The sequence below is a fragment of the Protomyctophum bolini genome (assembly GCF_963924005.1).
Source record: "Protomyctophum bolini genome assembly, chromosome: 18".
Taxonomy (NCBI): Eukaryota; Metazoa; Chordata; class Actinopteri; order Myctophiformes; family Myctophidae; genus Protomyctophum; species Protomyctophum bolini.
Window position 1 is genome coordinate 7,125,393 of NC_137879.1, and position 24,833 is coordinate 7,150,225.

The window sequence follows — 24,833 nt, forward strand, 5'->3', positions numbered from 1 at the left end:
CTCAGTGTCTTCAGTATCACTCACACAGTGTCTTCAGTATCACTCAGTGTCTTCAGTATCACTTAGTGTCTTCAGTATCACTCAGTGTCTTCAGTATCACTCAGTGTCTTCGGTATCACTCACACAGTGTCTTCAGTATCACTCAGTGTCTTCAGTATCACTCAGTGTCTTCAGTATCACTCACACAGTGTCTTCAGTATCACTCAGTGTCTTCAGTATCACTCAGTGTCTTCAGTATCACTCACAGTGTCTTCAGTATCACTCACAGTGTCTTCAGTATCACTCACAGTGTCTTCAGTATCACTCACAGTGTCTTCAGTATCACTCACAGTGTCTTCAGTATCACTCAGTGTCTTCAGTATCACTCACAGTGTCTTCAGTATCACACACAGTGTCTTCAGTATCACTCAGTGTCTTCAGTATCACTCAGTGTCTTCAGTATCACTCACAGTGTCTTCAGTATCACTCACAGTGTCTTCAGTATCACTCACAGTGTCTTCAGTATCACTCACACAGTGTCTTCAGTATCACTCACAGTGTCTTCAGTATCACTCACAGTGTCTTCAGTATCACTCAGTGTCTTCAGTATCACTCACAGTGTCTTCAGTATCACTCACAGTGTCTTCAGTATCACACACAGTGTCTTCAGTATCACTCAGTGTCTTCAGTATCACTCACACAGTGTCTTCAGTCACACAGTGTCTTCAGTATCACTCACACAGTGTCTTCAGTATCACTCAGTGTCTTCAGTCACACAGTGTCTTCAGTCATGTCGGGGTGAAGGTAATGGTTCTTTTCCACCCGGGGTAGCTGAGGACTTACTAAAGCGTGTGATCTCAATGCACTGGTGGGGGTCTACTGATGTATTTATTGAACATTCTTTCAGGCCAAAGAACTCCAGAAACACGAAGCGCTGCAGAGGAAACTACAGCAAGAGGAGGAACATGCGAAGAAACTGGACGAAGAGAAGAAGCAGTTGCAGGAGGAACGTAAAAGGTAGAGCGTCTTCAAGTGGTTTCATAGGGTTGGTTTAACCCATTTTGGACTGAGGTCGATTAAAAAAAGGCTTCTAAACTTTTTCTGAAATGTTTCTATGTCAGTGGCGCTCCACATTTTTCATGTCAAGGACCCCCAGAATTGTCTCCATTTGGCCACCGACCCCCATCTCAAAATATGTAGTTCCAGGCAGGGACCCCCCAGAAGCAAATAGTTTAGTTAAAAATGTTCGCTCTGAAATATATATTCAAAGATTTGCACCACATTTTCACATCTGCTTTGATGTGATCCCCAGACAGTTTAAATTGCTTCATTTAAACTTTGTTTGGTATTCATTTGATCAGACTTATTTATATCAGACTCCTATTTAACATTCAGCGTCAAACTCCACAGTGAAAACTCACGTCCCTGCTTCTAGTGCCTTTTTCACAAGAACACAACAAACGGATACTGTACCGTTGACACATTTGTCATATCATCTGTACTTTGTCACATCCCCTTATTTTGCTAATTATTTAGGAAACGCGGTATTAATGCGGATGACTCCTTTCACTGTTCCATTCATTGAATCAGCCTTTAAGTCATGAGATAATCTGTTTGGCTTGATGTGGGTTTTTTTTAGGAAGAGTTTTAATCTGTCAACTTGATTCTTTGTGTATTCAGGAAGCTGCAGGAGAGGCAGAGGAGAGCGGCTGAAGTGAGGGCAGAGAAAGAGGAACGGAAGGAGGAAGAGAGAAGGAGGAAGATTGAGCAGAAAAAGGCTCAGATTGATGAGAAGGTGAGAAACCTCAACCTGCTGATGTCCTTAACTATCGTAAAAAAAGAGGGCGATGTCACTCGGACCTAAACATTGTTCTGCATTTAATTAATCAACTTGGCAACTTTCCTTGTGTGTTTGCAGCTGCGTGCGCAGCACCTGGCAGAGGAGAATCTGAAACGCGTGCGCCTGGCAGAGGAGAATCTGAAACGGGAGGAGGAGATGAGACTGAAGCGGCTTCAACAGGATGTAAGTTGGACTGTTAACGTTACAAAGTGCCAACTTCTTATTTAGTGTTAACTGCGTTGTAAGCTTTTAGATCTGCTAATTGGATGTAAAGGCTCACACTGCGTTCAGTGCGTTGTAGGTGTTTCGATCTGCTAAATCTAAAGTTGGATCTGCCATGTTGTGAGCTTCTAGATCTGCTAATGTTTGCCAAAGGTGCAGCTCATTGAATACACTCTTAACTATACATGGGACTCATGAGGAATACAGTCGACTACGTACAGGGTTTAAGTGGTTTTGAATCCTGCTCCACAGGCTGAGGAGGAGCGGCAGGCGCTGGAGGCCGAGAGGAGGGCTGAGGAGGAGCAGGAGAGAGCTCGCCAGCTGGAGGCCGAGAGGAGGGCTGAGGAGGAGCAGGAGAGAGCTCGCCATCTGGAGGCTGAGGAGAGGGCTCGCAAGCTGGAAGCCGAGATGAGGGCTGAGAAGGAGCAGGAGAGAGCTCGCCAGCTGGAGGCTGAGGAGAGGGTTGAGGAGAGGGCTCGCAAGCTGGAGGAGATGCACAGAGCTATGGAGCTGCGGGCTGCTGCCCTACGGTACTCGCTGACTACACAGAAAGGGCCCTATCTTCCTCACTGCGCCACCCCGTTGATGCTGTCTCCCCCAACAGTATCTTACGGGCGGGCTATACGTTATGCCATGTCTTGCCACCTCAGTTATTTACGCCTGGATGTGTGGCCATGGGTTGCACCATCCCTGAAATTACCATCTTGCCCACACGTGTACGGGAAAGCATATAGCGCATTCTAAAACCACCTGTGGCAAAATCTGTTTGGTAGAGTGTGCCTGCAATGGGAATGTCATGAGTCGGGCCGGGCGCACAACAATCAGAGGTTTCCCTCGCTCCTAATTCTCAACGAATCTCTGTGATTCTAATTGTCCTTTAATAGGCGGAAGTGAGAGTCAAATCCTTGTGTAAATTGTGTTTTAAGACGACGATCTCTGCTGTGCAAAGCCATTCGCTTCAAAATGCACAGTGTTGTTGTATTAATCTATTTCACAGAACGTAACGGGTAGCGAAGGTGTTTTGGGGATAAGACTGGTGTAACAACTTGGCCCCAAATAGTGGGTATAGTGACTTGGTTCGTATGTAGTATGACTATGTAGCAGTAATCTTAAGATATGTACAATTATTATAGTGGCATAAAAAAGCAGCAGGGATGTACTGTACATGCAAGGAGCTCACAATGCCACACGTTGCCAGCTGGTAGATGTGCTGCTTTCTGTGGTTCAGTGCCCAACCAAGTCTCTCTTTGTCTTTACTCTTGAGTTTAGTAATGAATGTTTTGTTGTTCTCAGGGAGCAAGTGGAGGCAGAAAAGGCTCTGGCTCTTCAACAGGAGAGAGAGAAGAGAAAGGTGCTTGAGGAGCAGAGAAGGAAGGTAAACAATCAGTTTGTAACTCTTCACATTTATTTACTCATGTAAATGAATACAAAAGTCAATGTCATAGAGGTTTTAATAACCGCCCGGCCTTCTTGAATGTTTACAGCAACAGCGGTGTGTCCTTTTTTTCTTTTTCTTTTTACGTCTTACGTCTTACGTCTACTATAATTATTTCCACCCACAGCATGCACATGCATGGTCACCGAATAAAATGACCACACATCACGTGATGTGTGAGCATGCAGTAAGAATGGGTACAATTCCAATATGCTTTCTACTGTTGATCACCCTGTAACTCAACCACTTTACTGCTGACTCTTGCATTGAAAATAACTCTTGCATTGAAAACGAGACCATGACTCCAGCTCCAGCCTCCACTCGGCAAAGTATATTGTGATTTGCATTTTACTCATAACACATTAAAGAGGCACTGGCTTTTGGGGATGCACAATATATCGATCACATCGGTACAATATATCGATCATATCTGCAACGGTTGTTATATGAAAGTGTTAGCTTATCGAACAGGTTATTCTGTAACGAATAAAACGTTTCTACAAGGTGATAATGATTGTAAGGTTACAGATGGATAGACAGACATGTGATTATTATAAGGTTAGACAGACTGGTGATAATAATTGTAATGTTGCAGACAAAGACGGGTGACAATGATTGTAAGGTTAGACAGACTGTGAATGTCATTAATGGTTCTCTACATCTGTAGGAAGAGCAGCAGAGACTGGCTGAAGCAGCATCTAATATGCAGGTTGGTAATAATATGTGCACAGTATATAGAGGTTTAACACCGTTACTGAACACTATAGCAATGACTACCATCACCATTTAAAACACATGTGCCCAGGACATCTCCAGATGTCTTTTTATAATCGCCCACAAGATGTCTGGGGACGTCTTTGGGAATTTTTAATTTAAATATATCTGCTGGGCACTCTAGTGTCTTTATTCTGAATAACCTGTTGTGTTAACACTTGAGTGTTACTGAACACTATAGCAATGATAATCCGATGGCTGTAGCACTTATGTGACACTTTTTAAATATTTGGTCTTGCTGATCATAAGACCCTGACCTCACTAACTGCTGGGGGGGGTAGTCCCTGGAACTACATATTCTCAGATGGGGTTTGTCGGCCAATTACGTATAATCTTGGGGGTCCTTGACGTGAAAACGACTGACATGGGTTTTTTCGGAAAACTGTCAGAATTTTGAAGACATTTGTAGCATCGTTCCCAGGTCAAAATGGGTTAAATACATGTCGATATTTTTTGTGATCATGATCGTTGTCTTTCTGTTAAGACTGACCTCGCATTAACTATGCTGATCTGTAAGAGCTAACGTTAATCCCTGCTGTCTACTTACTGTAGAGTTCTGTGATGAAGACTCCAGCGAGGATGATGGCTGCTGGTCTCAATGTGACTGTGGATGTTGAGGTGAACCCCTTTCGGGAGCAGTCCCCAGGCTTTCCAGAGTCCTACTCCATCCCTCCTATGGGTGGAAACTCCTCTCCAGAGTCCTACTCCATCCCTCCTATGGGTGGAAACCCCTCTCCACAGTCCTACTCCATCACTCCTAAGGGTGGAAACAAGCCGGTGAGGTTGAGCTCAAACCAGGACGACTACGGGATGGACCAGAACAGCGGCGACTCCACGGACGACGAGTCGGACCCACGGAAACCCATCCCGTCCTGGGCCCAAGGTACCAATGAAGTTTGATTCAAACTGTTCCCCAATACGATAGCCTGGTCGTCGTCGTCGTCCCCCCCGCTGGCCATGATTCACATTCTTCCGCACCAGTGTTGTTTTTGGCAGCAAGTTTTAGTCATAGTCGCTTGAATAGTTTTCATTTAGTTTTAGTTTTAGACTAGTTTTAGTCGACTAAATGTCATAAGATCTTAGTCCACTAAATCTACAGTTGATTTAGTCAACTAAAATGTATTTTGGTGGTCCTTAATGCCGTCGTAATGACTGATTTTTCCAAAAAAAACGCAGGTGGAGACCTGTGCCCTGAGGCGAACATTTTCTAGTTTCCTATATTCTCAGCTTATCAGACTTATTTACATTCCAAAATCATTTCTGCTCAAGTCATTGTGGAATTTAATAAGCATTCTGATAGGTTGAGGACATGGGCAGTAAGGTGCAGAAATTGTTATGCAGAAATGTCAATTTGACCAAAAAGGACTTCGGCAATTATGCTGTGAGGCCCACGCCTTGGTAGACTCTGCAGGTCTTAATTCATTGACTGCCAAGGATGACTTTTGATGACCTCTTTCCAAAGGCCCACACTGCCAAGGACGACTACATGTTTTTGTTCAATCACTGAATGCAAAATGTTTTTTCCCTTCCAGGTCCAGAGCTCGAGAAACGACTCGTCAAAGAATACTTCAACCCACCTGACCTGCATGCGCTGTTTGGACCCATAGAGCCTCCCAACCTAGAAGAGATATTTCGCACCAAGAAACCTCGCTTCTTCAAGAGGACCAGCTCTGCTGTCTGGCAGTCTCCGCCAATGAGAAAATAAGCAAGACCCTTTAAACGGTCTGGTACACTCCTCCTCATTTTACAGTTGGCTCTTTGTTACAACACTTCTTTCACTCTCAAACCAGACTGTTTTGGTTAGTTTCTTGGGACAAAATGTGACCAAACGTTCTGCTTAATATGCAAGCACTCTTAAAGATAAGCTCTTTATTTGTCACTGTGTCGTACTCTATTCTCCTTGGGTATTTCTCATATTATTATTATTATTCTTTTAATATTTTACTTCATCTTAATATTTTACTTTAATAAAGATTTATTCAAATAACATTTGTCTTTGTGGTGTAAAGTGTTGCTTCAGTGAATACATAAAGAGTGTCTAACTTTATGTATAGTATTTATTTTAGGACTGATGGAGCTATAACAATAAAATATAGGTGCGCTACCCAGTCAAAACATATCAAAGTAATAGTGGGTCGCAACATTAACTATTTTAAATCACAAGCTGTTTAATACTGACATGAAGAAGTTTGGGAACCACCACTCTACCATACAGCACTATTGTTTTCATATTCCACAGTGTATGTAATGTAGATATATTTGAGTATCTCTACTGCATTATTTGAAATGTACCCCGATGATTCTACATGTGAAATACAAATCTCAATTAACAAAGCATTTTATTCTTCAGTAGTTCAAAGAAGCGCCACTAGGTGTCAGTGTCAGCTTTGTGATATGTGACGGTAGGTTCTAATATAGTATTACTAACTACTTACCGTACCGTCTCTAAAGTTGTTACTCTGATTGCTTTTAATGGTCAGATTGTTGGCGACGTCAATGGTATATCCAGGGCAGAGGTTAGGTATTGGCACGACTCGAGGAAACATAATTTTGACATTACCAAAAAACAATCGCGATAAAACATGTACAAATAAATATTGATATTGAATATGAATAAACCTCACCTACCCCAAAATGTAGACTCTCGTAGATGTATTTATCGTTTCTGACAGTGACGGATGCATCTGTACATTTGGGCTAAAAATCTCACCTATCTTGTGAAACATTGTGCCTTCATTTTCTGTCAGATAGTTGTACTTTTGAAAGTTGACAACAGTATGTAAATGTTTTTGGATTCACTTAGTATAAAAACATAAGCTAAAAGTAGCAGAAATTTATTCAAAATATAATTGCGCTTAATGGCTCGTTTTGAAATGCCGCACCGGAGCGCACTCGCCTATAAGTTTGCATTGCTCAGTGCGCTATTTGCGTACGCGCCTCGTCTAGTCTACTAGGGGCGTCATTGTCATGGTAACGACAACAAGACAAAGGGAAGTGACGTCATGCTAGGATCCTTAGCAGACCGCTAGCAGCTCCTCCACCACACAGTGCCTGTAGAATGTAGATTCATCTATGATCATTCAAATAAATACATAAATAATTAATAATGTTTACAGATGAAGTCCTGGACGGCGTGGAGATCCAATCGGTGTGGAGGAAACGTAATCAACTAGCCACGGAAACGGTGCGTTATGGCGTCTTCTAACATTTATTTACATTTCTTACAGCCGTGTAGCCCCATATGTGCCCTCTCCCTACGCTCATTCTGTGTAGCTAGACTAGATTCTAGAGTTACAACACTGCATTGACAGCCCAATACATCCAAACAGAAAAGTCCTACTCCTATCTGATGGTACGACATTAAACTCACGATTAGATTGCAGCTGTACGGAAAGCTTGAATTATCTTCTATGTATTTCATACAAAGATTTTTTTTTATGAAACACTTTGCAGATAGAAAGAAATTCCGTGCAGGTGAAATTTAATTAATGTTATTATGAACTGCATTAGATTGATTATTGATAGGCCTGTCACAATTGTTACATTATTGACTGATTATTTGAGATAATCACAATTATTGTCCAAAATCATCATAATAGTTTCATAACAGTTTGAAACATTTTTTAGTGGGAATTAGCAGATCTACAAGCTCACAACATGCCGTACAATTAAACTAGATATGTTCCAGAATGGTACATTGTACAATTAAACTAGATATGTTCCAGAGTGGTACATTGATTGTACAGTTAAACTACGCCTCTATGTTCCAGAGTGGTACATTGTACAGTTAAACTACTCTGTTCCAGAGAGGTACATTGTACAATTAAACTACTCCTCTATGTTCCAGAGTGGTACATTGTACAGTTAAACTACTCCTATGTTCCAGAGTGGTACATTGTACAGTTAAACTACTCTATGTTCCAGAGTGGTACATTGTACAGTTAAACTACTCTGTTCCAGAGAGGTACATTGTACAATTAAACTAGATATGTTCCAGAGTGGTACATTGATTGTACAGTTAAACTACGCCTCTATGTTCCAGAGTGGTACATTGTACAGTTAAACTACTCTGTTCCAGAGAGGTACATTGTACAATTAAACTACTCCTCTATGTTCCAGAGTGGTACATTGTACAGTTAAACTACTCCTATGTTCCAGAGTGGTACATTGTACAGTTAAACTACTCTATGTTCCAGAGTGGTACATTGTACAGTTAAACTACTCTGTTCCAGAGAGGTACATTGTACAATTAAACTACTCTGTTCCAGAGTGGTACATTGTACAATTAAACTACTCCTCTATGTTCCAGAGTGGTACATTGTACAGTTAAACTACTCCTCTATGTTCCAGAGTGGTACATTGTACAGTTAAACTACTATGTTCCAGAGTGGTACATTGTACAGTTAAAGTACTCCTATGTTCCAGAGTGGTACATTGTACAGTTAAACTACTCCTCTATGTTCCAGAGTGGTACATTGTACAGTTAAACTACTCCTCTATGTTCCAGAGTGGTACATTGTACAGTTAAACTACTCCTATGTTCCAGAGAGGTACATTGTACAATTAAACTACTCCTCTATGTTCCAGAGTGGTACATTGTACAGTTAAACTACTCCTATGTTCCAGAGTGGTACATTGTACAGTTAAACTACTCCTCTATGTTCCAGAGTGGTACATTGTACAGTTAAAGTACTCCTATGTTCCAGAGTGGTACATTGTACAGTTAAACTACTCCTCTATGTTCCAGAGTGGTACATTGTACAGTTAAACTACTCCTGTGTTCCAGAGGGACAGCCAGACCAGAGCGGTACATTATGAGGAGTCGGGGGTTCAGACCAGAGGCTCCACCACAGCACAGTCCAGCCAGACAGAAGAAGCAGCACACCGTCCACATCAGCAGGCACGTGCACACACAGACGTCAACGTAGAGCTGTGGCCCTGCCCTTTACCCGTCTGTAAAACAACTGCCCTCTCCAGACCCTGCCCTGTGGCCCTGCCCTTTACCCGTCTGTAAAACAACTGCCCTCTCCAGACCCTGAATGTAGCATTTACTGCTATGGTGGAAGGAAAAAAATGCAAATGCCTGCTTTCCATGCCATTACCCAAAGGCAGCATTCAGGAGAATTGCTTTTTTTCTGAACTCTCCTGAACTTGAACGTAGCATTTTGCGTTGAAACAATTTGTTTCTAAATCCATGCTGTACGCCGCATCTCCGGTAGATAAAGAGTGTGGGATCGCGCCCCGAAAATAGCGTATCTACAAGCTCTCAACGCATCACAGTGCCGTGCGTTGTGAGCTTGTAGATCTGCTACTTTCGCTTATTTTTGTCCAAAAGTGTGCTTTTTTGGGAATTTCAGCCGCTGCCTCTCTAACACTCTCTCTGCACGTCCCTGCTGTGCATCAGGAGGATTTCCTAGGAGGCCACCAAGAGGCGCTGCAGGGGCTGAAGGACTTCCTGCATGGCGTGGAGGACATGGTCCTCAGAGCGCTGGCCGCCAACACCAAGAGCCACGCCTTCGACGGCTTCCACGTCAACTGGGAGGAGCACAGTCAAATGGTGAGCGGGCCGACCAATCAACCGGGCCAATAGACCTTTAGCTAAGCCCCTCCCAAAACTGATATGGTCCAATCAGAGCTAAGCATGACATTGGTTACGTTAGACAAACCTCTCCACCAATAGTTTTCCTATATGATAAAACATTGTTTTAAAAAACAAATGTCACGCACATATTTTTCCAGTGCATATACGGCAGGTATTGTTGACGGATTTGGAAGAGATTTTTGAAGGTCTGTTTCCAAAAATGAACCAGTATTTAATCTGTAAAGTCCATGATATTTACATTGGAATGAATGAGCCCGGCCCCGCCCTCTCTTAGCTAAAGGTCTATTCACCTACAAAAACAATTAGATATTATTTATTTTCTATCAAATACTTGGTTAGTTCAATGATGAAGCCTTGAATTTATATATATATTTATTATTATTATTATTATTTATTTATTTTATTACGGTTATTATTATTTATTTTGTCGCATTCCTGAGCCAGTAATTCGATGGCCGGGTGGCTGGTCAGAAGGAGATCCTACGCAGGACCAAATACATAATTTTTACACTCATTTACAATCTTTTTGTTCTTTTTTTTTTGTTGCAAACTGTTAATCAATCAAAACAAAGAAATATCCATGAATTGAAGGCTTCATGGGGTGTGTAATTGATAGAAAATGAGTTGTTTCTTGGGTGAACTACTGTAACTCCTTTCTGTTGTTTGTGGCAGTTCACCTGCCAGCCTTTTTTTCATTATCTGAGCAACATGAAATGTTACATCCGCAGTTTAAAATGGAACTGCTCAGAAGGCAGTGATAGCAACTCTTTCACTCCAAAGTGTTGTAGTCGGGCAGAAACCCTGCATCTCCATATTTGTACTTTTTACGTTTAAATATAAATGAATGCCATAGTACTGTAGTTCATCATACGAGTATTGAAAGTAGTATTGAGAGTAGTGAAACGAGCAGATCTACAAGCTCACAATGTGCTGCCATGCGACATGGTGTGAGCTTGTAGATGTGCTATTTTCACTATTTCAAAATGTTTTAAAAAATAATGGAAAAAAAGGAACTGCGGAATCAATCAAGCTCTGATCTGGTCTGATCGTATTTATGAATCTTCTCTGAATGTGATGTGTGCAGGTGTCATGTGTCCATCGCATGCATCAGCCCAGCGCTCAGGAGAAAGCTCTCCACGTAACCTGTGTATCCTGGAACAGCACAGGTGTGTGTGTGTGTGTGTGTGTGTGTTTCAAAACCACCCCTTTAGAGCGGTTTCGAAGCATTTTTTATATGACTGGCATTCCACATTTTGGTGGCATAGCAGGAGAACAAATTTAAACCCTTGTTTGAGCCTTGTTTGGCTGAACGTGATTTGTGGAGATCCCTCTGGTGTTGTGTGCGTGCGTGCGTGTGCCAAATGAGGTTCTAATCCATTTGTTTTGTTCTTTCTCTTCAGGTTCTGTTATTGCTTGTGCTTACGGACGGTATGTTTGACTTGTACTTTCAACACTTTAAATGTTTTCTTTTTCTTTTTTTGCTGCATGGCTCTGTAGTAGGCTAGCCGTCTATAAGAGTCTGTATGTCAGACTATGTCTGTGTCCAGAGCTAATCTCACAAACCACTGACAGTAGACAGTGTATGTATGTGTATATGTTATAATATTAACTCTGGTTTATATATGATAATGTTTGAAATACAAGTTGTATCAGGCCGTAATCATGCCCATTTTGTCATACATCATAGATGTCTTACTGGAAAGGAAAGGTACTATGTTTACCCAGGGTAACTGGACTAAGCTCAAGAACTTGTTTACAGCCAGGCCCTGCTCATAGAACATTTCATGGTAGGCGTTCAATGCCTTGTCCAAGGGCACTTTCAGCGGTGGTCATTTTAACATGCCGGTCCGGGGATACGAACTAGCGACCTTCCGATATCAAGACCGCTCCGCAAACCGTTCGGCCACCGCTGCCCCCACTGTACCTTAGGCTGGCTCGGAGCACATTACATCATTGTTCACGCACGCGTCTTACTTGTTGTATAAAATATTATGCTCATGTGCGTGTGTGCGTGCGCATCCTGTCCTGTCCTGCAGTATGGATGATGGTGACTGGACCAGTGAAAAGTCATACGTGTGCACGTGGAATCTGGACCGTGGAGGCGTGAGCGCGGAGCGAGCAGACCTGGTGATAGACGTTCACTCTGCAGTGACTGCTCTGTGCTTCCACCCTACGTTACCCAACGTTATCACAGGTTATTATTATTATTATTATTATTATTAATAATATGAACTTGACTGTTGGCTCTGTACTTGGCCTGCTCTTTCCCCCACCAACTCTCCCGAAAACACATTATTCTACTAATGTTCAGCATCACACAAAGATTTGGCGGACCCCCTTGTAGTTACTCTGAGGACCCCCTGGGGGGGGCCCGGCACTGCTGCCCTTTGATTGTGTGTGTTTGTCTTGCCCTGTAGGTGGTCTGTACAGTGGGGAGGTGGTGGTCTGGGACACTAGTAGGACACAGGACCCCCTGGTGGCCCAAACTGGAATGTCAGTGCAAAGCCACCGGGAACCCGTCTATCAGGTCAGTTTGTTCATCATCTGTTGCTATAGCAGGTACATAGAACATGTTTACATGTAAAGGTATTTCTGTGTTAAATATCTCACTATTCTGATGTAAACACCCCAAAACAGTGTGGGAAACGCTGCTCTAGACTATAGAGCAGGGCTGCCCGCACCTTCCTATTTTTTTAAACTTTCAGCTTCTTTCAAAATGACCAGCTCAGCAAGATCTATCTACCCCCCAAAAAATATCCCATTGCTGAAAATAGCTGAGGGGGCTGGCGTTACATATAAGACAAACACACTGGGAATGGGAAATGAATTGGTAGGGTATTATTATTGCATTGTGGGTTTGAGCTGTCAGGCCCCTTTTGATGTCAATCAATCAAGTCACCTTAATTCAAGTGGGAGATGCCAAAATCTAAACTATATATTTTTAGTTGCATGTGCATGTGCATGTGCATGTGCATGTGCATGTGCATGTGCATGTGCATGTGCATGTGCATGTGCATGTGCATGTGCATGTGCATGTGCATGTGCCTGCACATCCTTTGTGATGTACCTTTTGGACAGCCCTGCTATAGAGTGTTTGTTCAGTAACAGTGTTAAATATCTCTATATTGTGATTGCGGATTATAGAGCCATATTAAAATAAAAGTACCACGTACGAAATAAATCTATTAAATAAATCAACAGTCAGGAATACAGCATATTTAAAATGGCACATTGAATCCGGTATTTTCTTCTTTATTATTTTCAGAACGTACAGTATAGTATGGAAAGTTTAAGTTATCTGTTTATAACAATAGTTTCGTAACTAGAAGACAATGCAATAGGCTATCTGCACATAACGCCATTTTGGACATAACTCTTCCTACCTCCAGACCTCTTCCGGCTTCCTTCATAGGTGTTACTGATGATACTAATTATTTTAAGTGTACAGTGGTTCTCAAACGTTTTAATTTCAAGTACCCCCCATAACTGAGAGTGTACAAATGGATTTCCATTTGGTTCCATTTGTATTTTGTACACTCTGAGTTACATCCCCGTACAGGGCCATTTGGAACCCACTCAAGGGCACTTTGAGACCTACTGGTGTAGCAGAGTGTTTCTATAGACCTACTGGTGTAGCAGAGTGTTTCTATAGACCTACTGGTGTAGCAGAGTGTTTCTATAGACCCCCTGGTGTAGCAGAGTGTTTCTATAGACCCCCTGGTGTAGCAGAGTGTTTCTATAGACCTACTGGTGTAGCAGAGTGTTTCTATAGACCTACTGGTGTAGCAGAGTGTTTCTATAGACCTACTGGTGTAGCAGAGTGTTTCTATAGACCCCCTGGTGTAGCAGAGTGTTTCTATAGACCCCCTGGTGTAGCAGAGTGTTTCTATAGACCTACTGGTGTAGCAGAGTGTTTCTATAGACCTACTGGTGTAGCAGAGTGTTTCTATAGACCTACTGGTGTAGCAGAGTGTTTCTATAGACCTACTGGTGTAGCAGAGTGTTTCCAGTGAGACCTACTGGTGTAGCAGAGTGTTTCTATAGACCTACTGGTGTAGCAGAGTGTTTCTATAGACCTACTGGTGTAGCAGAGTGTTTCTATAGACCTACTGGTGTAGCAGAGTGTTTCTATAGACCTACTGGTGTAGCAGAGTGTTTCTATAGACCTACTGGTGTAGCAGAGTGTTTCCACTTTGAGACCTACTGGTGTAGCAGAGTGTTTCTATAGACCTACTGGTGTAGCAGAGTGTTTCTATAGACCTACTGGTGTAGCAGAGTGTTTCCACTTTGAGACCTACTGGTGTAGCAGAGTGTTTCCATTTAGAGACCTACTTGTGTAGCAGAGTGTTTCTATAGACCTACCGGTGTAGCAGAGTGTTTCTATAGACCTACTGGTGTAGCAGAGTGTTTCTATAGACCTACTGGTGTAGCAGAGTGTTTCCAGTGAGACCTACTGGTGTAGCAGAGTGTTTCCAGTGAGCCAACATGCACAATAGCAGCACCCTGACTCTCTTTGACCAGAATGGAACAGAGCCATACATAAATATAAAGAAGTCAGAAGAGGCCCATAGTGCATAGATCCTATTGATCTGTGGAATACAGCCCTCTTCATTGAACTGGACTTAGGTATAGCTTAGATTAAGTGAGCACTGTCTGCTGCTACCTTGTGTCCAGGTTGTGTGGGTGCCATGTCAGGGCAGCAGGGACCTAGGGGTGCTCAGTGGAAGCTCGGGGGGCCGAGTGTTGCTGTGGACGCTGGAGTCAGACCAGAGGAGGCTGCTTCTCTCTGAAGGATACGCATTCGTCAGGGAACAGGTTCCTCACAGCAGCTATGCACACACCAAGGTGAGTCGTTACTAGTCATGATGAAACAAATGCGTCACCATTGTCCAGACAACGCTACACATGTCCTAGACCTACACTATTCTCCCTTACCTAAAACACCCTGGAGCAACACTCCGCATGTCCCAGACTCTTCTCCCTTACCTAAAACACCCTGGACAACGCTCCGCATGTCCCAGACTCTTCTCCCTTACCTAAAACACCCTGGACAACGCTCCGCATGTCCCAGACTCTTCTCCCTTTCCTAAAACACCCTGGACAACGCTCCGCATGTCCCAGACTCTTCTCCCTTTCCTAAATCACCCTGGACAACGCTCCGCATGTCCCAGACTCTTCTCCCTTTCCTAAAACACCCTGGACGATGCCTCACAGAGTCCACACGTCCCAGACTCTTCTCCCTTCCCTAAAACAGGTACAGGCTTTAGTTCCGAGTCCGACATACTATCAGTCCAACTGTCATTAGACCAACAAGCTAACCCTAACCGCAAGCATGGAGCATTTAGTCCTTGGGCCAAGTGCCCAGATATGACATGTCGGTACCGAAAAGGCGGCAAAGTTTAGTTGTGATTTTTTTATTCCTATACATCCCTAGATTAGGTTTTGATATGATAGACCTTGCTGACTGGCAGCTTTTTAGTGGTTATCACCTCAAACCCCCCTTTTTGGTATATGGCTCTGGCGAAATTGTGTAAAGGCAAATAAAAATTCACTAAAATTACATAAATACACATGGAAGTGTGAGATTTGGCATGGAGTATCCTGACACATAGGGGTAAGTATCAGAATAGGATTTTGGGGCTATCTACCATTGTATTCTTAAATATGACCTACATCATCCTCAGAAACACAAAAATATACACTGTCCGTTTAACAAATAACAACAAAGATGGTTATTTTCGAGCACATTAGGGTGAATATAACTGCCTCACTTGTATATAGAAAACTTCCCATATCCTTAAGCTTCAATTTAAGCCCAAGATGACCTCTCTATCTTGAAGATTACTCTTTCTGTGGCCAAAATGCTGCACTATACCTCAAATCGGAGACATTTTCATTATCAGTCACTATAGCCTTCCAGAGTCCTAGAATGTAACAATAGGTTCACATGTTCTGCAACTACTGCTGTCTGAAGTTAGAAACATGAATACTACAGCAGGAACACAAATGCCTTTTATTATATTTATATTTATTTATTATATTATATGCACATAATAGCTTGTTTCAGTACATAGCCTATCAATATAGTCACCCAAATCAATGTGCACCCAAATGTTAATAGAAAATAGAAAAAAATAAAATAGAAATGTTGAATAGGAGAAGAGGTAGAAACCTGATTGTGTCCACCTTGATGCATTAATATAATTCAACCATCATCACTCCATGTCACCCTCAATAAATATATGTGGGGGTCCTGCATGGTTCTCTAATAGGCACACTGGTGTAAGGGTGATATAGCCTACAACCAGCAAACCCCTTCGTACAGTATACAATTCTTTCATGGTCCTTCGAGCACGGATCACCCTGCCATCAGAGATGGACCGGGGTCCCCCTCCCCAGCTCCACCGCCACCATCGGCGCAGCAGCGACCATGGGCCACAGCCCCCCAGCAGCCATGGCCCTCAGCTGCTGCTGGGGAGCTGGGGGAGTGGGGGCCATGGCTGCTAGGGGGGGCTGGGGGCCATGGCTGCTGCTGGGAGCTGGGGGAGTGGGGGCCATGGCTGATGGGGAGCTGGGGGCCATGGCTGCTGTTGGGGAGCTGAGGACCCTGACATGCTGTGAATGCTGGACCCTATAGAGCCCAGACATGCTCCTAATGTAAGGATTGAATTGATACCAATTGAATCCTATAGAGCCCTGAATGCTATTTCAGAGCCCTATAGACCTACATGACGAAAGTGCTGGACCCTATAGAGCCCTGACATGCAGTGAATGCTGGACCCTATAGAAACCCTGAAATGCTGTGACTGCTGGACCCTATAGAGCCCTGACATGCAGTGAATGCTGGACCCTATAGAAACCCTGAAATGCTGTGTGACTGCTGGACCCTATAGAGCCCTGACATGCTGTGAATGCTGGACCCTATAGAGGCCTGACATGCTGTGAATGCTGGACCCTATAGAGGCCTGAAATGCATTGAATGCTGTACCCTATAGAGCTCTGACATGCTGTGAATGCTGGACCCTATAGAGCCCTGAAATGGCTGCTGGGGAGCTGGGGGAGTGGGGGCCATGGCTGCTGGGGAGCTGGGGGCCATGGCTGCTGCTGGGAGCTGGGGGAGTGGGGGCCATGGCTGCTGGGGAGCTGGGGGCCATGGCTGCTGGGGGAGTGGGGGCCATGGCTGCTGTTGGGGAGCTGAGGGCCCTGACATGCTGTGAATGCTGGACCCTAGAGAGCCCAGACATGCTCCTAATGTAAGGATTGAATTGATACCTATTTAATTGAATCCTATAGAGCCCTGAATGCTATTTCAGAGCCATATAGACCTACATGACGAAAGTGCTGGACCCTATGGAGCCCTGACATGCAGTGAATGCTGGACCCTATAGAAACCCTGAAATGCTGTGACTGCTGGACCCTATAGAGCCCTGACATGCTGTGAATGCTGGACCCTATAGAGCCCTGAAATGCATTGAATGCTGGACCCTATAGAGCTCTGACATGCTGTGAATGCTGGACCCTATAGAGCCCTGAAATGGCTGCTGGGGAGCTGGGGGCCATGGCTGCTGCTGGGAGCTGGGGGAGTGGGGTCCATGGCTGCTGGGGGAGTGGGGGCCATGGCTGCTGGGGGAGTGGGGGCCATTGCTGCTGCTGGGAGCTGGGGGAGTGGGGTCCATGGCTGCTGGGGAGCTGGGGGAGTGGGGTCCATGGCTGCTGGGGGAGTGGGGTCCATGGCTGCTGCTGGGGAGCTGGGGGAGTGGGGGCCATGGCTGCTGCTGTGGAGCTGAGGGCCCTGACATGCTGTGAATGCTGGACAACATAACGACATGCGACACATAATGTACAGTACAGTACGGCTCACCTTAACGACATGCGACACATAATGTACAGTACAGTACGGCTCACCTATAACGACATGCGACACATAATGTACAGTACAGTACGGCTCACCTATAACGACATGCGACACATAATGTACAGTACGGCTCACCTATAACGACATGCAACACATAATGTACAGTACAGTACGGCTCACCTATAACGACATGCGACACATAATGTACAGTACAGTACGGCCATGGCTGCTGGGGGGCTGAGGGCCATGGCTGCTGGGGGGCTGAGGGCCATGGCTGCTGGGGGGCTGGGGCCCATGGTCGCTGCTGCGCCGATGGTGGCGGTGGAGCTGGGGAGGGGGACTCCGGTCCATCTCTGATGGCAGGGTGATCTGTGCTCGAAGGACCATGAACGAATTGTATACTGTACGAAGGGGTTTGCTGGTTGTAGGCTATATCACCCTTACACCAGTGTGCCTATTAGAGAACCATGCAGGACCCCCACATATATTTATTGAGGGTGACATGGAGTGATGATGGTTGAATTATATTAATGCATCAAGGTGGACACAATCAGGTTTCTACCTCTTCTCCCATTCAACATTTCTATTTTTTTTTTCTATTTTCTATTAACATTTGGGTGCACATTGATTTGGGTGACTGACTATTGATAGGCTATGTACTGAAACAAGCTATTATGTGCATATAATATAATAAATAAATATAAATATAATAAAAGGCATTTGTGTTCCTGCTGTAGTATTCATGTTTCTAACTTCAGACAGTAGTAGTTGCAGGACATGTGAACCTATTGTTACATTCTATAGGACTGATAATGAAAATGTCTCCGATTTGAGGTATAGTGCAGCATTTTGGCCACAGAAAGAGTAATCTTCAAGATAGAGAGGTCATCTTGGGCTTAAATTGAAGCTTAAGGATATGGGAAGTTTTCTATATACAAGTGAGGCAGTTATATTCACCCTAATGTGCTGGAAAATAACCATCTTTGTTGTTATTTGTTAAACGGACAGTGTATATTTTTGTGTTTCTGAGGATGATGTAGGTCATATTTAAGAATACAATGGTAGATAGCCCCAAAATCCTATTCTGATACTTACCCCTATGTGTCAAGATACTACATGACAAATTTTAGACTACCAAGTCGATTTTTGTAATTTTAGTGAATTAATGTATGCCTTTACACAATTTCGCCAGAGCCATATACCAAAAAGGGGGGTTTGAGGTGATAACCACTAAAAAGCTGCCAGTCAGCAAGGTCTATCATATCAAAACCTAATCTAGGGATGTATAGGAATAAAAAAATCACAACTAAACTTTGCCGCCTTTTCGGTACCGATATCTCGTCCGGCCCAAGGACTAATTGGAGCAACGCATGTTGGACCAACGCATGTCGGACGGGAGTGACGGGTGATTTCGCTTCGTGCCACGTCGTGATTGGCTAATGTTTTCTAATTTATGGAATTTCTTAGATTTTTCTTTGATTTCTTAATGAAATTACTGGGGTGAAAAAAAAAGGGTTTTGTTTTTTTCATGAAAATGCTTGAAAATGCTTTTTCGGTTTCGCCCGAGTGTTACCCAGGGTTTAGGAACCAGTGCCCTAAAACAGTGGTTCCCAAAATGTTCGTGTCTAGAACCCCAAAACTGACACTAATTACACCAACATTTGAAGAGATATGCCAGGGCGTTAGGGCTTTCACTTCTAGTGATTTTTACTAGTTGACTAGTTGCCTAGTTTACTAGTCGACTAGTTGTTTAACTAGGCCTACCTATTATGTAAAAAGTAATAATAATAATAACATTTAAAAACTGTGTACATTGGTGACTATAACTATAATCTACCTGATCTTGAGGACTACAAAAACGGGAGGAATTATTATAATTATTTTCCTTATCAACTAGTCAACTCTCCAACTAGTACCAGCCAGGTTAACTAGTGGATTAACTAGTCTACTAGTTGCTTAAAGCCCTAGAAGAAAGAAGATTTAAAAATGAAACCAGTTTAATTTCAATGACCCTCAGTTTGACATGCATTAAGCTACTGACCCCGCATTAAATGGCATTTCTATCTCTGGGACCCCAATTTATATTGTAGAATCAATGTTAATTTAACTCAGAGTTACAGATCTATGGGTCCATTTGGTTACTAACTAGCCATCATAGCTGGTGACCCCCTGGAACTCCCTCAAGGACCCCTGGGGGTCCCCGGGCCCCACTTTGGGAAGCAGTGCCCTTAAAACACCTGTGTTTCTGCTGTCCTTGTCCTGTGCAGGCCCATGGCAGTGCCATGGTGGGGGTGACGTCGCTCGCCGTGTCCCCGTGGCACTCTGACACCTTCGTGGTGGGGTCCGAGGGCGGCCTGCTCCTCAAGTGCAGCTTCTCCTCTCAGACGCCCGCCGCAGTGCCCCGCTGCGACCACCAGGAGGACGCCGCCGGCTCCGTGACACTCAGAGCCCCCGCGGTGTTCTGCTTCAGAGCCACAAACAACAGCCCCGTCCACTCCATACACTGGTCTCCTTTCCACAGGTACAACTAACTGGTCTCCTTTCCACAGGTACAACTAACTGGTCTCCTTTCCACAGGTACAACTAACTGGTCTCCTTTCCACAGGTACAACTAACTGGTCTCCTTTCCACAGGTACAACTAACTGGTCTCCTTTCCACAGGTACAACTAACTGGTCTCCTTTCCACAGGTACAACTAACTGGTCTCCTTTCCACAGGTACAAATAACTGGTCTCTATTCCACAGGTACAAATAACTGGTCTCCTTTCCACAGGTACAACTAACTGGTCTCCTTTCCACAGGTACAACTAACTGGTCTCCTTTCCACAGGTACAACTAACTGGTCTCCTTTCCACAGGTACAACTAACTGGTCTCCTTTCCACAGGTACAACTAACTGGTCTCCTTTCCACAGGTACAACTAACTGGTCTCCTTTCCACAGGTACAACTAACTGGTCTCCTTTCCACAGGTACAACTAACTGGTCTCCTTTCCACAGGTACAAATAACTGGTCTCTATTCCACAGGTACAAATAACTGGTCTCCTTTCCACAGGTACAACTAACTGGTCTCCTTTCCACAGGTACAACTAACTGGTCTCCTTTCCACAGGTACAACTAACTGGTCTCCTTTCCACAGGTACAACTAACTGGTCTCCTTTCCACAGGTACAACTAACTGGTCTCCTTTCCACAGGTACAACTAACTGGTCTCCTTTCCACAGGTACAACTAACTGGTCTCCTTTCCACAGGTACAACTAACTGGTCTCCTTTCCACAGGTACAAATAACTGGTCTCTATTCCACAGGTACAAATAACTGGTCTCCTTTCCACAGGTACAACTAAATAGTCTACTTGTCACACAAATAATTGTGATTTTATGTGTGTTTTTGCCATTGAACATGTGAATAAAAAATACATTTATGTTCGCCTGGTAATCAAATAAATGCTCACGGCAGACATGACAAATAACTGACATTCATTATTTTTATACTTTAAAAAAGGAAAAAATAAGTGCGTGCCAAGCAACATCTCCAGGTGCTCCCCTGAGTTAATCTCCACTGTGTTCTGTTGTTGTCTAGGAACTTGTTTCTAAGCACTGGGACGGACGGCCTGGTTCATCTCCACTCCGTGCTCCAGGCCAACCCTCTGCTGTCGGTGAGGGTGTCCGACTCCTCCTACGTGTTCCAGGTCCGCTGGTCCCCCACCAGGCCACTGGTCTTTGCTGCGGCGACTGGACAAGGTACAGTATCATGGTTGATTCATTGAATACTTTAGTAGGCAGAAATGCAAACGGTAACCACAGGGTACAGTCAAACACCACTAAAAGTATAGCACCCAACAAAAAGTCCTTGTTCTTGTTGGGTCCTTAGAATTCATAAATGAAAAATAACAGCAAGATTCAATATCATCATAAAATATTTAAAAACACGATGTGGTCCTTGAGGAGTTGGTAACCAAATGGACTTAAACCGAGGTAAATTATTGTTAAACATCTGCATTACTTAATGTACACGAATTCTACAACATTTAGAGAAGGTAGAAGAATTGTTATTTTGTTATTGTTTGCCTGTTGTCCTCCCTATGGTACCATCGTCGATACAGCATGGAATTGTGGACAGAATCTTATCCAACGACAACAAAATATATGCAAAATACATGCTGAATAAATAATGGACCTTGATATGAAAAGGGTTGAAAACCACTGCTTTAAATCAATCAATCCTTTATGAACTCCTTTGTGTCCTGATCCCAGGTGTTCATAAGTATTAAATCAATCCTTTAGGAACTCCTTTGTGTCCTGATCCCAGGTGTTCATAAGTATTAAATCAATCCTTTATGAACTCCTTTGTGTCCTGATCCCAGGTGTTCATAAGTATTAAATCATCCTTTGTGTCCTGATCCCAGGTGTTCATAAGTATTAAATCAATCCTTTATGAACTCCTTTGTGTCCTGATCCCAGGTGTTCATAAGTATTAAATCAATCCTTTATGAACTCCTTTGTGTCCTGATCCCAGGTGTTCATAAGTATTAAATCATCCTTTGTGTCCTGATCCCAGGTGTTCATAAGTATTAAATCAATCCTTTATGAACTCCTTTGTGTCCTGATCCCAGGTGTTCATAAGTATTAAATCATCCTTTGTGTCCTGATCCCAGGTGTTCATAAGTATTAAATCATCCTTTATGTCCTGATCCCAGGTGCGGTGCAGGTGTTTGACCTGGGCAGGCGGTCCGTCCGGCCCGTGGCCTCCATGGATGTGGGGGGTGTTGGGGGTGTGGCCACCTGTCTGGCCTTCAACCACAGAGCGCCTGGCCTGCTGGCGCTGGGCAGCACACACGGACACCTCCATGTCTGGACGCTGAGCGCCGAGCTGACGGAGCAGCAGCCCAACGAGATGCTCCGATTGGAGCAGCTCGCTGCCGAGGTCGCAGAATGAACCAGTGAGAGACTTCGATTGGAGCAGCTCGCGCAGCAGAATGAACCACTGAGACGCTTTGATTGTAGCAGCTCGTGCGCCGAGGTTGCAGAATGAACCAATGGGACGCTTTGATTGGAGCAGCTATCAAAGCGTTAACCAATGCGGGAGCCCCCCATCAGTTGTTTCCCAAACAACCTTTCTATGGTGTCGCCGACCTGAGTTTTCTTTTATGGGTAAAACACACTTGTGTGGCGCCGACTGTATTTATATTGACCGCATGACGTCTTACTTCGTCATTTAGTGCCCTAAACAAACATGACATTCCATAGGCTTGGCTGGCTCTAAAGTGATCTAAACAAACTAAACACACTAAAATAATTATGAAAATTTAATTAATGAAAAAATGAAAAAAACGATGGGTTATAGCCCATGTTTTTTTAAATTTTGAAAAAAAAAGTTATCCTCGTTTCTCATCATTTTGGACCATGGGCTTTAGCCTATATCGTACGGCATACTATAGCGCGCCGTTTTTCATCATTTTTGATGATTTGACAAAAATGAAAAAAACGATGGGTTATAGCTAGGCATGTAGAAAATAATCGATACGTATCGATACATCGATTATGACGTGCGCGATGCGAGTGAATCGGTTCATTCACTGTGTGTCGGTAAAATTGACGGGTGAAATCTCGATGCATCGTTCGCGGAGTGCTTGCACCGGTAAAATCCGTGGTTGCACTGTTTTTTCATGGTAAATTTCACCCTATCCTGTGTTTCCGAGGCGCATTGAACGTACCATCAGAAAAGGAAGGAAAAAAAAGGTCTCTCGCAGCCAGCTCCGCACAGTGTGCGGCTGTGCGCTGCGAGCACGCAGCTACTCTGCACCGTAGAGTAGACACGTTGAGACAACAGACTATAAAGAGCACCCGCGACGAACAGAAGTGAACCCCACGCACAAAGGAAGCACAACCTTTAGCTTTATAAAATAGCTGTCCGTCGATCAGTTGACTTTTCACTGTAGCGCTGGTGCTGCTAATGATCCACACAGCTGTTCTAGCTGATTCTCCGACGCGAATCTGCGTCGCGACTCGCGATCATCAATTTGTAATTAAAGAAAGCTTCTGCAGTCTGCACACACGTGTACAACAACAACAACGCCACAGCTGGGTGTACTGCTTGCGTTTAAAGTCGTTTACAACCGTTCCACAACTTTCCACTGTCCAGCTTTCCCCTGCTATTCTCTGGGATAGAAGCCTTATTTATATTCTGCAGCAAGACGGTGTCGCACGCCTAAAATTGCAGATCCACAAGCTCACAGCGGGGCGTGGATGAGACGCGTTGTGAGCTTGTACATCTGCTATGTATTTATAACGTTAATAATACATGCAGGCCAGGGTCTTCAATGTTTTTAGGTCAAGCCAAGGACCACTTAGCTGAGAGTGAGAGATCAAGCAGGGACCCCCACTATACATAGGCAATTATATTATAAAACTGTGTTGCAGATTAAACTACTTGTTTGACAGCACTACGAGTGTGACCTGTCATTTTTGTTTTGTTTATTTGTTTATTTTCTATTTATATGTTGGTAACATTAATTGAGCTATTACATAGGCTATTACATTTTAATCTCTTGAACCCTCTATACTCAAAACCTCAAATTGACCTTTGAGATATAATTATTATACTATAGCCTATGATTATTAGTAATCTAACAATTCCACAATAACCAGCAGAGAGCAGACCCTTTGTTTACTTACATAATTCTATAAGTTGGGTTGTTTGAGATGCAGAGCTATAATAATAACCTACAGTAAAACAATAAATTGCTTTGAATTTAAATGTAATGCATTTTTACATGTTTTGGGAAATTAATAGAGCTTTAATATAAATCCTTTCTATTGTGATGAATCTCCATCAAATTGCATCGTATCGGTAGAGGGGTGAATCGCATCGTATCGCATTGATTTGAACTAAATGGTTATCGCATCGCATCGGGAAGAGGGAGTATCGCATCGTATCGCCAGGGGATTCCATGTATCTCTAATGTATCGTATCGCTGGCAGTGCATCGAGATGCGTATCGAATCGTGAGATGAGACGAGATTCACATGCCTAGTTATAGCCCATGTTTTTTGAAATTTGGAAAAAAAAGTTATCCTCGTTTCTCATCATTTTGGACCATGGGCTATAGCCTATATCGTACGGCATAC

The 24,833-nt window shown here is 43.6% G+C and overlaps 2 protein-coding genes across 2 annotated transcripts in view; both read left to right on the forward strand.

Moving 5' to 3' along the window:
• The window catches only part of LOC308333136 (uncharacterized protein), a 34,609-nt gene extending 28,563 nt beyond the window's left edge, over positions 1-6,046 (forward strand). Inside the window, exons 17-24 of the mRNA XM_080789331.1 lie at positions 887-996; positions 1,660-1,774; positions 1,898-2,020; positions 2,303-2,571; positions 3,335-3,416; positions 4,144-4,185; positions 4,803-5,133; positions 5,783-6,046. Of these exons, the coding sequence (XP_080645457.1) occupies positions 887-996; positions 1,660-1,774; positions 1,898-2,020; positions 2,303-2,571; positions 3,335-3,416; positions 4,144-4,185; positions 4,803-5,133; positions 5,783-5,955 (1,245 nt within the window). The 3' untranslated portion in view covers positions 5,956-6,046. The remainder of the gene's footprint in view (positions 1-886; positions 997-1,659; positions 1,775-1,897; positions 2,021-2,302; positions 2,572-3,334; positions 3,417-4,143; positions 4,186-4,802; positions 5,134-5,782) is intronic.
• Positions 6,047-7,296: 1,250 nt separating this feature from the next.
• On the forward strand, positions 7,297-24,358 carry dync2i2 (dynein 2 intermediate chain 2). Its single transcript, XM_080788522.1, has 11 exons — positions 7,297-7,434; positions 9,037-9,150; positions 9,655-9,807; positions 10,937-11,018; positions 11,253-11,280; positions 11,889-12,046; positions 12,270-12,379; positions 14,527-14,697; positions 19,975-20,228; positions 21,287-21,447; positions 22,404-24,358. Exons 1-11 carry the CDS (start codon positions 7,357-7,359, stop codon positions 22,640-22,642), a joined length of 1,548 nt encoding a protein of 515 aa, XP_080644648.1. The 5' UTR covers positions 7,297-7,356; the 3' UTR covers positions 22,643-24,358.
• The last annotated feature ends 475 nt before the right edge of the window (positions 24,359-24,833 follow it).

Bases quoted from the DNA above. Each gene is read 5' to 3' on its own strand.
- dync2i2 (XM_080788522.1), top strand. From the start codon at position 7,357: ATGTTTACAGATGAAGTCCTGGACGGCGTGGAGATCCAATCGGTGTGG. The intron at 14,698-19,974 runs GTGAGTCGTTAC...TGTCCTGTGCAG, and splicing joins GCAGCTATGCACACACCAAG to GCCCATGGCAGTGCCATGGT. The intron at 21,448-22,403 runs GTACAGTATCAT...TCCTGATCCCAG, and splicing joins TGCTGCGGCGACTGGACAAG to GTGCGGTGCAGGTGTTTGAC.